This window comes from Gracilinanus agilis, chromosome 2 (assembly GCF_016433145.1).
Source record: "Gracilinanus agilis isolate LMUSP501 chromosome 2, AgileGrace, whole genome shotgun sequence".
In the NCBI taxonomy this organism is placed as follows: domain Eukaryota; kingdom Metazoa; phylum Chordata; class Mammalia; order Didelphimorphia; family Didelphidae; genus Gracilinanus; species Gracilinanus agilis.
This window is the reverse complement of record NC_058131.1, coordinates 427599290-427615978: the sequence shown is the minus strand read 5'-3', so window position 1 is coordinate 427615978 and position 16689 is coordinate 427599290. Positions and strand designations below refer to the sequence as shown.

General features: G+C 35.9%; 1 protein-coding gene and 1 pseudogene across 1 annotated transcript in view; both read right to left on the bottom strand.

Annotated features, from left to right (window-relative positions):
• MEIKIN (meiotic kinetochore factor) overlaps positions 1–16689 on the bottom strand; it is a 177685-nt gene that overhangs the window by 69276 nt on the left and 91720 nt on the right. Inside the window, exon 12 of the mRNA XM_044659920.1 lies at positions 8426–8556. Within this exon, the coding sequence (XP_044515855.1) occupies positions 8426–8556 (131 nt within the window). The remainder of the gene's footprint in view (positions 1–8425; positions 8557–16689) is intronic.
• LOC123235707 lies at positions 11094–12225 on the bottom strand (annotated as a pseudogene).

Here is a 16689-nt window from a genome sequence, read left to right as displayed (position 1 = left end):
GATGCTATATTATGTACTGCATATATGTTAAGTATTTATATTAATTCATTGTCTATAGTCCCTTTTGGCAAATGGTAAATTCCTTATTATGTTAGAAGCAATATACTAACCTGTGCCCCCATGCTGGTTAGGCTATTTTTTCTCCTTAAAAGGTATTCATGCTCTCCTCTGGGCAATGATATCATGTCCTCATCATGTGAGTATAATGTTTATAAAGTATAAAGTTCCCACCAGGAAACAGAAATAAAACTATAGATCAATCTCCTTAATGAATATTGATGCATAAATTTTAAGCAAGGAGATTATAGCAATTTATCACAAGGATTATATGCTATAACCAAGTAGGTTTTATACCAGGAAAGCAGGGATGGTTTAATATTAGGAAAACAGTCAGCATAATTGACTATGTCAATAACAAAGCCAACAGAAACCATATAATTACCTCAACAGAGGCAGAAAAAGCTTTTGACAAAATACAACACCCATTCCTATTAAAAACACTAGAGAGACAAAGGGAGCCAAGATGGCATTGTAGTAGCAGGATAAACCTAAAGCTGCTCTGAATTTCCTTCCAAAGCAATCATTAAAAAGTGTCTCAAAAGGACAGAAGTCAAAGCAAGATGAGTAAAGGGCTCTTCCACTGAACATAGCATTAAAAGTAGACAGTGAGAGGGGATTTCCATGTTATAAGGGGGCAAAACTGCATAAGGAAAGGCAGAGGTTGACCCACCTCCAGCTTAACATGCCAGAGGCAGAACCAGGGCAATCTGAACTCTAGAGGGTTGGTTACACTAAAGAAAAAGCACCACAGACTTACCCTTGGAGATTCTAGGCCCTGGCACTGAGATTTGAAGCTTAATAGTACCGGACTCACTCCTAGTAGTGGAGGTAGCAGCACAACTGCTGTGGTAGCAGCAGGAGCAGGGAAGATAGCTTTAGGGCAAAACACTGTGAAGTGTGATATACCACAGACCTACACCTAGAAATCCCAGGCCCTGGAGGTATGGTTCAGAGCTGTATAAGAGAGGTAGAAGGGAAATAAAGAGGAGAGTGTGGGGAGGGTAGTAATATAGGAGAGAAAAGTTGCCAGTGGGGTTATTAAGGGACCCTAAAGAGAAGTAGGAAGGGAATAAGAAGGGAGGGAGTGGGAAGGGAGTAAAATAAGGGTGGGGAAAGGGGGACTGATTAAAAGCAAAACACTGGTCAAATGTACAGGAAATCAAGCCATTCCCCAATTGAAAAATGGTTAAGGGACATGAATAGACAGTTTTCAGACCAAGAAATCAAAACTATAATTAATCATGAAAAAAATGATCTAAATCCCTCCTGATTAGAGAAATGCAAATCAAAACTACTCTGAGGTACCACCTTGCACTTTGCAGATTGGCTAATATGACAGTAAAAGAAAATAATAAATGTTGGAAGAGTTGTGGCAAAATGGGTACAGTAATGCATTGCTGGTAGAGTGGTGAAGTGATCCAACCATTCTGAAAGGCAATTTGGAATCATGTCCAAAGGGCTTTAAAAGAATGCTTACCTTTTGATCCAGCAATACCATTACTAGGTTTGTACCTCAAAGAAATAATAAGGAAAAATACTTGTACAAAAAAAATTCATAGTCCTACTCTTCTTTTTTGGGAAATTTTATTTATTTAACTAATTTAGAATAGTTTTACATGGTTACAAGATTCATTTTCTTTCCTTCCCTTCCTTCCATCCCTCTCCCATAGCCAAGGAGCAATTCCACTGGGTTTTACATGTGATATTGATCAAGACCTATTTCCATATTATTAATATTTGCACTAGGGTGATCGTTTAGAGTCTACATCCCCAATCATGTCCCCACTGACCCATGTGATCAACAGTTGTTTTTCTTCTGTGTCTCTATTCCCACAGTTCTTCCTCTGAATGTGGATAACGTTCTTTCTCATAAGTCCCTCAGAATTGTCCTGGATCAATGCACTGCTTCTAGTAGAGAAGTTCATTACATTTGATTGTACCACAGTGTATCCTTCTCTGTGTACAATGTTCTGGTTCTGCTCCTTTCACTCTGCATCAATTCCTGGAGGTTGTTCCAGTTCAGATGGAATTCCTCCAGTTCATTATTCCTTTGAGCATAATAGTATTCTATCACCAACAGATACCACAATTTGTTCAGCCATTCCCCAATTGAAGGGCATCCCCTCATTTTCCAATTTTTTTGCCACCACAAGAAGTGTGGCTATAAATATTTTTGTACATGTATTTTTCCTTATGATCTTTTTGGGGTATAAACCCAGCAGTGGTATGGCTGGATCAAAGGGCAGGCAGTCTTTTAGCGCCCTTTGGGCATAGTTCCAAATTGTCATTCAGAATGGTTGGATCAATTCACAACTCTACTAGCAATGTATTAATGTCCCAGTTTTGCCACATCCCCTCCAACATTTATTACTTTCCTTTGCTGTCATGTTAGCCAATCTGCTAGATGTGAGGTGGTGCCTCAGAGTTGTTTTGATGGGCATTTCTCTGATTATTAGAGATTTAGAACATTTTCTCATGTGCTTATTGATCGTTTTGATTTCTTTATCTGAAAATGGCCTATTCATGTCCCTTATCCATTTATCATTTGGGGAATGGCTTGATTTTTTCTACAACTGATTTAGCTTCTTATAAATTTGAGTAATTAAACCTTTGTCAGACTTTTTTGTTATAAAGATTTTCCCCCCACTTTGTTGCTTCCCTTCTAATTTTGGTTGCATTGGTTTTGTTTGTATAAAACCTTTTTAATTTAATATAATCGAAATTATTTATTTTACATTTTGCAATTTTTTCTAACTCTTGCTTGGTCTTAAAATCTTTCCTTTCCCAAAGATATGATAAGTATACTATTCTGTGCTCACCTAATTTACTTAGTTTCCTTCTTTATACTTAAGTCATTCACCCATTCTGAGTTTATCTTGGTGTAGGGTGTGAGATGTTGATCTAAATCTAATCTCTGCCATATTGTTTTCCAATTTTCCTAGCAGTTTTTGTCAAATATTGGATTTTTGTCCCCAAAGTTGGGCTCTTTGGGTTTATCATACACTGTCTTGCTGAGTTCACTTACCCCAAGTCTATTCCACTGATCTTCCCTTCTGTCTCTTAGCCAGTACCATATTGTTTTGATGACTACAGCTTTATAGTACAGTTTAAGATTTGGTACTGCTAGGCTACCTTCCTTCACATTTTTTTTCATTATTTCTTTTGACATTCTTCATCTTTTGTTCTTCCAAATGAACTTTGTTATTATTTGTTCTGATTCAGTAAAAAAAGTTTTTTGGTAATTTGATGGGTATGGCACTAATTAAATAAATTAGTTTGGTTAAAAAATATGCTTTGATCTGCTTTCAGACTTAGGGGCAGATATTCCTTCTGAAGATATCACTGTATTATATAAATGGATGGCGGTTTTAATTTGAAAAGATTTCATTAGCATGGTGCCTGGCACACAGTACGTGCTATAGAAATACTAAGTCCCCTCTCTTCCTGCTCCCAAATAATATTGGATGGAATTGGTTCTAAGTTGGGGCAACCAGCATTGGCAGAAATAATTCTCCATACCAGTGAAATCCAAGATCTTCTGATTCCCTCCCACAATTTTTATTATGTTAGCTCATCCTACCCATGAGCAATTAATTTTTTTCCAATTATTTAAATCTAATTTTAATTGTGTGGAAAGTGTTTTGTAGTTGTGTTCATATAGTTCCTGTATTTGTCTCAGCAGATAGATTCCTAAGTATTTTATATTGTCTAGGGTAATTTTAAATGGAATTTCTCTTTCTAACTCTTGCTGCTGGGATGTGTTGGAAATATAAAGAAATGCTGATGATTTATGTAGGTTTATTTTGTATCCTGCAACTTTGTTAAAGTTATTGATTATTTCCACAAGCTTTTTAGTTGATTCTCTAGGATTCTTTAAGGAGACCATCATATCATCTACAAAGAATGATAGCTTGGTCTCCTCCTATTTTAATATCTTAAATTTCTTTTTCTTCTCTAATTGCTACTGCTAGTGTTCTTGGAGCCCTACTCTTTGTGGTGGCAAAAAACTAGAAAATGTGGGGGTGTCCCTTGATTGGGGAATGGTTGAGCTAATTGTGGTATAGTATGATGATGGAACACTATTGTGCTGAAAGGAATAACGAACTGGAGGATTTTTATATGAACTGGAGGAACCTCCATGAACTGATGCAGAGTGAAACGAACAGAATCAAGAGAACATTGTACACAGAGAGTGAAACATTGCAAAACAATCCAATGTAATCGACTTTACTACTAGTAGCACAGCAGTGATCTAGGACAAGCCTGAGGGACTTATGAGAAAGAATACTATCCACATCAGGAGAAAGAACTGTGGGAATAGAAAAGCAGAAGAAAAAACATGTGACTTATCACTTGTTTATATGGGTATGTGATTTGGGGTTTTGGTTTTAAAAGATTGCTCTATTGTAAAAATGAATAATATGGAAATAGGTATCAAGTGATAAAATTTGTATAACACAGTGGAATTGCTTGTTGACTCTGGAGTGGGGGGAAGAAAGAGGGGAGGAAAAGAAAATGAATCATGTAAACATGGAAAAACATTTTAAAAATTAAAATTAAAAAAACACTAGAGAACATGGGAATACATAGAACATTCCTTAAAGTGATAAATAGCATTTATCTAAAACCATCAGCAAGCATTATCTGTAATGGAGATAAACTAGAAGCCTTCCCAGTAAGATCAGGAGTGAAGGATGCTTATTATCACTACTATTCAATACTGTACTAGAAATGCTAGGTGTAGCAAAGAGAAGAAGAAATTGAGGAAATTAGAATAGGCAATGAAGAAATTAAACTATCACTCTGTGCAGTTGATAATGATATACTTAGAGAACTGGAAAATCAATCAAAAAATTAATTGAAATCATTAACAACTTTAGAAAAGTTGCAAGATACAAAATAAACAAAGTAAGTGATCAGTATTACTTTATGCTACCAATAAAGTCCAACAGCAAAAGAAAAAAAGAGAATTCCATTTAAATTAACTGTGGACAATATAAAATACTTGGGAGGCTACCTGCCAAGCCAAACCTAGGAACTAAATGAAAACAGTTCCAAAACACTTTTCATACAAATAAAATCAAATCTGAACAACTGGAAAATCTCAAATGTTCATGGGTAGGTTGATACAATACAATAAAAATAATAATTCTACCAAAATTAATTTACCTATTTTACTACCTAATTTAATCTACCTAATTTACCTATTCAGTACCATATCAATCAAACCACCAAATAATTATTTCACAGAGCTAGAGAAAAACTGAAAGAACAAGAGGCCAAGAATATCAAGGGAATTAATGGGAAAAAAATAAAGGAGGGTGGCCTACAGGTACTGGATCTCAAACTTGTATTAGAAAGTGGCAATCATTAAATCAATCTGGTACTGGCTAAGAAAGTATTTTATCATTGGAATAGATTAAGTACTTGACACAATAGAAAATCAACATAGTAACCTAGTGTTTGATAAACCCAATGATCTAGGTTTTTGGAGGAACTCACTATTGAACAATAACAGCTGGGAAAGCTGTAAAATAGTATGGCAGAAACTAGGCATGGACCAACATCTCACACCATATACCAAGATGAAGTCAAAATGGATACTTGGAAATAAAGGAATTAGGAAAGCATAAAATAGTGTACCTGTCAGACCTATAGATAAGAGAAGTATTTATGACTAAATGAGTCATAGAGAATAATCCAAGATATAAAAATATCTACATTAAATTTAAAAGTTTTTGCACAAACAAAACCAATGCAACCAAGATTAGAAGGGAAAAGACAAACTGGGAAAAATTTTTTGTAGTAAGTATCCCATTTCTCAAATGTATAGAGAATAGTCAAATTTATAACACCAATCATTCACTAATTAATAAATGGTCAAAGGATATGAGCAGGTAGTTCTTGGATGAAGAAATGGAAACTATCTTTAATCATATGAAAAAATGCTCCAAATCACTATTAATTAGAGGAATGCAAATTAAAAGAATTCTGAGTACCACCTCACACCTGTCAGATTGACTAATATGAGAAAAAAAGAAAATTATAAATGTTGGAGGGAATGTGGGAAAATTGGGACATTAATACACTGTTGGTGGAGCTGTGAATGGATACTATTATTCTGGACAGCAATTTGGAACCATGCTCAAAAGGTCATTAAACTGTGCACACACTTTGGCCCAGCAGTACCACTATTAGGCCTGTATCCCAAAGAGATAAAAAAATATGGGGAGAGGACCTACTTGTACCAAAATATTTATAGCAGTTCTATTTGTGATGGTAAAAATCCATCAATTGAGGAATGGCTGAACAAGTTCTGGTATATGGCTATAATGGGATACTATTAAACCATAAGAAATGTTGAAGAGGATGAACACAAAAAGTACCTGGAAAGACCTATAAGAAATGATGCAAAGTGAAATAAGAACCAGAATGTTGTACTATACATACAGTAATAGCAATGATTAACTCTGAATAACTTAATATGAATAATGCAAGGATTCAAGACAATTCCAAAGGACTCATGATGAAAAAATGATTGAAAGAACCAAGAAGCATTCCATTTTTTACTTCACTTCACTTCCTTCATGAGTTTTTTTTCACATATAAGCAATATGTGTCTTCTTTCACAACATAATGAACATGGGAAGTTGTATTGCTTGATAACACATGTATAACCTATATCATATTGCCTTTTGTCTCAGAAAAGGGGGAGAAAGGGGAAAGAATATGGATCAAAAAATATCTGAAAACAATTATTAAAAATTGCATCTATATATAAAGTGGAAAAAGAAATGAATCCACCAGGAGCTCTAGGAGGATTCTGCTTGGATGACAGATGATGTTGGCCAAATTAGACAAGGGAACCACACTAAGCAGGATCAACTTGAGGTGATTTCAGTGTCTATTTTTGTTGAATTGTCTTGTACCATGGCTAAGTGGCTAATGTTTCTCTATTAATTGTTGAAGGACCTGTAAGTGTCTCATTTTGCTCTAATACCAAACCTAACTACTTAGGTATAGGGCTGAGTCATTTTTTCCCAGCTTTACTCCCATAATTGGGGCACTGTTAGGGCCAGGATATGCACCGTCTAGAGAAAATGTCAACACCTTGTTAATTCTTTCTTTATTATTTCCCAGGGTCCTGATGCTGCTTTCTCTGGTGATACTAAATGCTGAGTTTTTCAAGAATCCCCTTAGTGAGGAGATGGGGGCTTAGGCTGGGAATCTTAAAGCTTTTAGTGTATCAAACATAGTCGGACTTAGGATAAAATCTGATGCTTTTGGCCTGAACTTGGTTTAAGCTGGGTGACACAACTGTAAGCTGGCCCTTGGTTTAAGCTCTAGTATGTTGCTGGTGGCTCTATCCCGTTAGTAAGCTGAAAAACTCTGCAGGTTTAAAGAAACAAAACTGCAAGCTTGCTCTTATTCTGAATCCCTTAACTTACTCAATCGAGGCCTTAAAATATGCTAGGGACAGAAGACCTGTTCTTGAGTTAGAGAAGAAAAGTGGTCATTCACTCAAATTATTGGATAATGGCATTCTGGAAACTTCTGTTGAATTACTTTGCATTATATTATAATTTTATAGTTTGGTTTGTTGTTAGTATACTAATGCTGCTTTAGAAATAAATGGGCAAGAAAAGTATTTTCTATTGCTAATTTTACCTACATCTTATTAGTTATTAAATCTATAATTTTATGAGGACACTAAATATGTTGTTTTGAATGAATTTATTTTGTCAGATTTCAAAATTAAAGAAATAAAAGTAGGACACATTCATCTTAAGTTACTCAATAATGCAAAGCAGAGAAACAATCATGGCACAGATGGATGAAGACACCTATTTGTAAAGCCAAACTTTACAAATCAACTTTGAAGAGTATAATTATTAAAGAACACATATTAAAAGGAAGGGAGATAAATTTTGGATATGGAATTCTTTAATCATTGAAGAAATTTCTATGGTCTATGAAAGGTGGTTAGCATTTTTAATCTAGACCGAAAATCAGAAAAAAAATCATAACATTTAGAAAAAACATACTGCCTTCAAGGTTTATAAATTACGTTTATATTATATTACATAACATATAATTATAAATTATAATTATAATATGTATATTTTTGCATATTTGACCCAATTTTTGTTCGCTTTTTTTAAACACAATTATTTGAACACGGAAACCAGTAAGAAAATAATTCACCTTCAAATAATCAGCTTTATGAACAACTTTGCTGTATAAAATTGAGGCTATCTGCAATTTCCTTCTCCCTATACTTCAAATCACTTCAACCCCTTCTTTCATCCTCCAATCTCTCAATTATCTTAATTGCATAGCAGGAAGAGATAGCCCTTCTCCTTACCCATGCCAATCTCTCTACTGAAGTTCTTGGTCCCATTACCAGATCTTTCCAATGGGTGTCTCTTCCTTCAACAGTGTTCATTCTCCTCCTAGTTTTTAATCTCTCCTTATTCAGTGATTCCTTTGTCAAATCTAGGAGAAAAAAGAAATAAAAGCAGAAAGTTATTCCAGAATAGTTTCAAGGAGTCTATCTTAAAACTGAGTATGAAGTCATCACTTAGTTATAAGAAGTGGCTAAGGTGTCAAGTTTGCCTGCACACAAAAATTGTAAGATTTCTTTTTACATTGTTTAATTGGTACCAAACAATTTAATTCATTTAGTTGTTTGGCCTACATTCCATCAATTTAATTTGACTTCTTTGTTCACAAAAGGCAATCAAATAACCAAAATTACACTGTGCCACCACTTTTTCTTTGTTCTTTTTTTTTTTTAAACCCTTGTACTTTGGTGTATTGTCTCATAGGTGGAAGGGTGGTAAGGGTGGGCAATGGGGGTCAAGTGACTTGCCCAGGGTCACACAGCTGGGAAGTGGCTGAGGCCGGGTTTGAACCTAGGACCTCCTGTCTCTAGGCCTGACTCTCACTCCACTGAGCTACCCAGCTGCCCCCTTCTTTGTTCTTTTTGAAGGAATGAGAAAACTGGAGAGACAAGTGAAAGTTGAGAAAAGCACTAGACAGAACCAGATACAGTAAAATAAAAGGTTCCAGAGCTCCAGAAAGAACAAATACGATTATAAAATAAGAATCATGACACCATAGCACAAGAACAAAAAGCATGAAAACACAAGACAGAGAGAATTAATCAGAGCTAGAGTCAGAGAGAAAACCATAGATGGCAATTAATAGTGCCAGTCAGTGGTAAAAAGATAGAAACTATTCTAGGCAATATCACATCTCAAATGTTATAGACATATTTTCCATTAAAATAATAAACATACTATCATTACTATAGTTAATTCAAGTAAAAATCAAGCTCATTTTACACAGTAAAATCCATGGTAAAAATTTTTAAAAAAACATTTTTATTGATTTTGTTTTTACATCACCTACATTTCAGAAATGTAGTCATTCCCTATCCCACTTCTACTACCACCCCTCAGAAGAGCCCCCACCAATCTATTACAATGTAGCAAGGGTTTCAGAATTGACTAGAATTCTGATATTTTTAGTTCAGAACAAATATTCCCTCATAGTCCTAAGGATTATTTGGATTATTGCAATCTTTTAGCCCAAAGGAGAGTTGGGCACTTCCTGAGAATTTTAAAAGGGGGATACATAGCCTGTGAGAGAGCAGACTTAGATGTAGGTAGATAAGATTCCCAAGTCTTGCCCAGGACTTAAGCTGAAATGGAAAGCATTGGTGCCACAGATGAAACCAACAGAGAGAGACCAAAAGAAGAAATTTACCGGACGGTGATGCTGCAGAAGAAAAGGGAGAGAGATTTAGGTGAGATATCATCCTGTACCATCAGGAATCTCAGGACAGAGCACTAAGGCTGAGGTGATGAGTTGTACTCACTTTTTTCAAGTCAAGTTTTCAAAAATGGTTTGTGCTTTCTCCAATTTCTCTTCATGCCAGTCTAGTAACAGACATTCTAATACACTATGCTTACTTTTGTTATCTAAATGCTTTCTTTATCCTGATCTTGTGTCAAATTGAGAGAAGCCAGGGGTTAGTTGCAGATATTAAACACATTTAAATTAGGGAGACAGTCAAAGCTCTAACTAGAGGCACTGAAATCCTGGGATTGTCTTGGTAATTTTTCCTCAGATCTAAACTTCATAAAACAGCAGAGGGGACATGGACCACCTCCTGAGGTCCATCATACTGTTCTTTGGCTAAGGAGTGAGGTTAAGTGTTGTAACTCCATGTGGTTTATTAAATCTCCAAAGAGAAGGATTAGAGAAGAAAAAGCAGTGACTGATGAAAGGCTGACAACCTATACTAGCCATAGGGAGAAGATAGGCAAGACCTGAAAATATTTAGCTTTGCCCAATCTAGTATCAAGAAAGTACTCATAGAACAACTCTGCTCTCCATAGCAACACCCAATATTGTTACGTTAACAAAGATACCATTATATTGAAAAAGGGATGAGATTATATGTAGTATTTTGCACCCATAGTCCCACTGCAAAGAAGGGGGAGGTTTTTTTTATCTCTTTTCTTTAGAGTCAAGCTTAAAGAACTTGGTGTTGATTTGTTTTTGTAATTCTCTTTCTTTATATTTTTATATTTATTGTGTCTTCTCCCACCCCCGGGGTAATTAGTGCTTACTTAATTGCAACAGTTCATATTTGCCTTCTCATGTGACCATATATTAATTATATGATATTCTCATAACATAGTAATATTCAATTACATCAATCTATCATAATTTGTTTAGCCATTATCCAGTTGAATGATATCTCTTTTGTTTCTAATTCTTTGCTACTACAAATAGTACCACTATAAATATTTTACTATTTTTGGAGTTTTTCTTTTTGTTACTGAAGACCTTGGGTATGGGTCTACCAGTAGGTCAAAGATATAGACATTTTAGTTACTTTCTTCCTTTCAACCCAAATAAAGCAAAAGTACCAAAGCAGTAATAATAAAGGATCTTTTTTTCGACCAAAATATTTATTAAAATTTTGTTTGAGAACTTAGTGTACAAGGAAGATATTTGTTTTACATCTCAGTCATCCAAAACAATAGTTTGCGGTCACCTCCCACTGCACAAAGAGTGAGAGTCCTGTGCCAGGATAGACCAGATCCCACAGCTGCAGAACCAATGAGGATAGGCTGAGGGTGCCCCAGATGATGAATTAGCAGTTGAGTAGTCATTTTACCAGGGTAACCAGTGGTTGGAAACAGGTTTTCATTAGTGGAAGACCACCTGAATAGGTGGGCTTGATCCATATGGACAGGTCTCTTGTCCTGAGGATAACTGGACCGAGTAATATCCCAGATTAACCTATCATTTCCTGCAACAGCGCCAACTTGCCAACTTTGAAGGTGTTTCTTAAACACCAATGTGCTGACATTAATGGCATCTGTTCAGATTCAAGAGACAGGATAGCCTGCTGGGTAATGAGGTCATAGAACCTGATTGTTCCATTCTTCTCTGCAACCATCAATTTACAAGCTTCCTCAGGATGCCAACAGATACTCCTTCCAGGGGAACAGAGAACAAAATAAGCTTTCTGATTCCCTTCTAAGTCCCAGACTCTGCATGCATGATCATCACTCATGCTTGCAATTTCTTGACCTTCTTTGGGGGCAAATACTAAATCATTTATATAATCTGAATGACCAAGTAAAAGCTTATATTCATTTTTATCCTTAAGATCTGAAGTAACAGTCTCACCTTCTTTCTTTTTTTTTTTTTTAAACCCTTACCTTCCGTCTTGGAGTCAATACTGTATATTGGCTCCAAGGCAGAAGAGTGGTAAGGGTAGGCAATGGGGGTCAAGTGACTTGCCCAGGGTCACACAGCTGGGAACAGTCTCAACGTCTTATCAGCAGCTGCAGTACAAAATCTGATTATTAGAGGCAAAGTATCAAGCCTGGTCTCTGGGCTCCAAGCAATAGCATCAACTCTCTTTCCATGGTGAAAGGTTTGTAGTGTTTTATATTGAATTCCGTCCATTTCTGCCTCCTCCTCCTGAAAAGTACAAGTGCCAATGACAACATAATTATTGCCACCATATGCAATTAAAGTTCTTGCATATCCACACCCAAAGGGATTAAATTCCACCACATGAACATAATCCTAACAATCCAAGGTATAAGCAGCATTATTAGAGGAATCTTGCTTCATCTTCGGCCCAGCTGACTAGGAACCTGGAAAGAAGCGTGAGACAATCTCACTAACAATAAAAGGTCTTTAATTGAGGCAAGAAGATTATAATCCCTCATAGCATCTATATACTAGGGTACCCATAAGGAACAGAGGAGAACAAGGTTATATGGTTTCTTGGGAGAAACAGTCTGGAGAAGCTATCTTGTAGTCCTTAAAGAGACCGGAAGGGTGGCCAAATGTAGAAAGGCAGGGAGTGGTACTTGCCCTTGGACAATTTTAGGGTCCGGAAAAGAACAAGATAGCTAGCAAGATAGTTTGCAGCTGCAAAGTTAGCTAATGGTCAGAAGCAAGAGCAGTTGATGGTCACTTGCTGTATTTGACATTTCCCCATTGGTCAAGATGAATTTTGTCACTGACCAAGAGAGGCACCAAGAAGTCAGATGTGCTTCTGGAACATTTTGCTAATCACCTTAGTCCCAAATTTCAATGAACAAGCAAAGTGATATCTAAAAAGGAGAAACAGGGAAATGATAATAAGGAGGATGGTTAGGAAGGCCTGGGGTACTAAGTCATCTATCCACCAAGGATGGGGAGGAATCAGGTTAAATACTTGATAAGAGACAGATCAACACAATGACAGGCAATTGGGGCCTGTCCCCTTCAGCAAATAAGCCTTAAGAGAGAACAATGAAGCATGGGGAAATAGTGAAAGGGAAAGGTAATCCACTCCAATTGTCCAATTCACAAGTCCATCATATCTTAGAGCTCTGATATCTCATGCAGTTGTCAGTTTTCTAAACATACAGTCATCTGGTCTTCTGGAAATCTTTCCTACGCATTTGATCAATGATGCCAACAGTAACAGACATGCAGCATTCCTGAAGTGACTGAAATGTCTTGGTAGTCTTTAAATTATTTGGTAGAACAATGGGGAAAGTCAATTAACCATCTTTTAGCAGCATCTTTTTAAATTTTCATTAGAAATTACTTGTAACAGGAATCATATATTAGTCAAACTTGATATGAAAGTGCAGTTTGTCTAAAAATATCACCATAGTGCATAGTTAAAACATTTAAAAAGCTGATAAAAACTAAGGTATAAAAAAGCAAAAGCTAAAACCATAATAGAGCTTACCAAAGTGTGTAAACCTGCCAATGAAACAAAGTAACATTAATGGAAGGAAAAAGGTTAACAGCATAAACATGCTTTAAAATAAAAACACTAGAAAATAGTGAATAAACAAATTCTATTTGAATATTCTATTATGAAATGAAATCTTCTTACATGCATCTTTCTGCCCCTCCTAAGAACCCATACTTGATATATGACTCTTCTTTTTCTGTTACTTTAGAAAAAATATCAAATAAACACACAGAAGTATCATAATATTTGAATGGGAAGAGCATGGAAACTCTCAGAACTCTTATTTAAAAACTCTCAAAACTCATTTCCACCTGTGGAGAATGAGATGCTGCTAAGGATCTAATAATAACACTCTTTGTAAGCCACACAAGTGAATTCACCTAAAATACAACAGGTTATATGGTGGGGTATCTGAATAGAGTAAATATTGTTGTCAAATGAGTTGTCTATAACTATGATCACATCAACTGGATCTTTCACCTACACAGACCACTATTCTCAAATCTTATGTCAAATCTCTTTTAAATTCTTGCATAATTTGTTTGTATTTTAAACATGCACTATATACGAGTATTGACCTTATCATAAATAACAAATCCAAGTAAAATTGTTAAGTCTCTTTGAGGTAGCACAAGGTGGCCCATAAATCACTCTTCTTTATGAAAGCTAATTTAACCTCAGTAAATAATAGATTTATATCTTGTTTTCACAAACTACTGCAATATTTTCTAATTATTCCCATAACACTCTTAGATAGTTCAAGGCCCTTACTTCACACATGATTTGTGAAATTTGCTTTCTGAGATTAAATCTTATATATCTGTAGTTGATAATAATCAAGAAATGCTATTGAGCTAACAATCCACAATGCCAGAAGCCTTATGGGAGTGATGCCTATGAACTGTGTGTGGAATTCTGTCTCAAGAGAAAGGATGGAAAAGCCACTATTAGCATGGGCTGAGGCAGGACTCTCCTGACTCAGTTTGCATTTTCTCTTGAATGGAAAAATTTCTCACTTGGTTGTGCAATATATGACTCTTGCTTGGAATTGATACATCAAGATGGGGGAGAATTTCTCCCTCACTATATACATATATACATACATACATATGTAATATGTCCCTCTTTTTCCTTTAGTGACAAATTTCTATAATCATAATGGGTGATCAGTTTTTTTTAAATTTTAAACCCTTAACTTCTGTGCATTGACTCATAGGTGGAAGAGTGGTAAGGGTAGGCAATGGGAGTCAAGTGACTTGCCCAGGGTCACACAGCTGGGAAGTGTCTGAGGCCGAATTTGAACCTAGGACCTCCTGTCTCTAGACCTGGTTCTCAATCCACTGAGCTACCCAGCTGCCCCCTGGGTGATCAGTTTTTATCTAATATCTAATTTTATCTAATAAAAACTGCCAATCTAGTTAAATATGAGGATAGCTCTTTCACTTCTGAATCTCATAGTTTTCAGGTTGAAGTATTTGTTAACCCTAAAAGAGAACATTCTCAAGATAAGATACAGAAATAGTTCTCTCAAGAGAGGGGACCATAACACAGGATACTCAACCTATATCAAGAGTCTTGGAGGAGTCTATTATTGCTGTCATCTGCTTCTTTTTTTCTGGGTCAGGTGGGCTATTCACTTGGAGGTTGGGGCCCTCTTTAGATGGGACAGAATGTATTAGCTTTTGACTCCCTTCAGCTCTGCAGTGAAGGGGAATGGCTTAGTAAGGTCTACCTGGGCTGAAGGGCATCCTTACACAGATGTCTTTTTCCAAGAGCTAGTCTCTAGGTTACAGCTATAAGGTGGACTGGTCTGGGGCTAGGTTCCTAGAAAATGACTGGGAAAGAAAATGGTTAAGTTCCAAAGGTTGTGAATGAGTCCCCTGCAGTAGGACAAAAAGGAATAATCCCACTGATAAACTCTACATCCAAGGAATCTATGGGGCTGGCAAATACCTAGAGAAGGATAGAGTAATAAGACTTGAAAGTAAGCTTCAGAGAGAGAATTTCCCATTGCACACAGTTCAGCTCATCTACTCACCCACTCCCTCCCTCCCCCCCGCCATCGAGAGACCTAAACTAGGAGCTTTCTCAAGGATCCAGTGACTGAACTCTCAAGTTTAAGGTTCAGGGCTTGAGCAAAATCTTTTGGGCGTCAAATGAGAAAAAGAAGGCAGGAGTGGCTATTGTGATTTCTGACAAATCCAAAGTAAAAAAAGATATGATTAAAAAAGACAGGGAAGGTCATTACATCCTGATTAAAGGCAGTATAAACAAAGAGGAAATAACACTGCTCAGAATGTAAGCACCAAGTGGTACAGCATCCAAATTCATAAAGGAGAAACTGGCAGAGCTCAAGAAGGAAATAGATAGTAAAACCATACTATTGGGAGATCAAATATTCCTCTTTCAGATCTAGATAAATCAAACCAAAAAATAAATAAGAAAGAGATAAGAGAGGTGAATGAAGTCCTAGAAAAATTAGATTTAATTGATATGTGGAGAAAAATAAATAGGGACAAAAAGGAATACATCTTCTTTTAAGCTGCACATGGTACATTCACAAAGATTGACCATGTAATAGGGCATAGAATCATTGCAAACAAATGCAAAAGAGCAGAAATAATAAATGTAACCTTCTCAGATCATAATGCAATAAAAATAATAATTAGTAAGGGCACCTGGACAGGCAAATCAAAAACTAACTGGAAATTAAATAATATGATTCTCCAAAACCAGCTAGTGAAAGAAGAAATCATAGAAAGAATCAACAATTTCATTGAAGAAAATGACAATGATGAGACATCCTACCAAACTCTGTGGGTGCAGCCAAGGCAGTACTCAGGGGGAAGTTTATATCCTTGAGTGCATATATTAACAAAATAGGGAGGGCAGAGATTAATGAATTGGGCATGAAACTTAAAAAATTAGAAAGTGAGCAAATTAAAAATCCCCAGATGAAAACTAAATTAGAAATACTAAAAATCAAGGGAGAAATTAATAAAATCTAAAGTAAAAGAACTATTGAATTAATAAATAAGACTAGAAGCTGGTATTTTGAAAAAACAGATAAAATAGACAAAGTACTGGTCAATCTAATAAAAAAAGGAAAGAAGAAAACCAAATTGACAGTATTAAAGATGAAAAGGGAGACCTCACCTCTAATGAAGGGGAAATTAAGGCAATCATTAAAAACGATTTTGCCCAATTATATGGCAATAAATATAGCAATCTAAGAGATATGGATGAATATTTAGAATAACTAATCCCAATACTACACAAATTATTTGATATAATAAGCAAAGACGGAGTCCTACAAAATTCCTTTTATGACACAAATA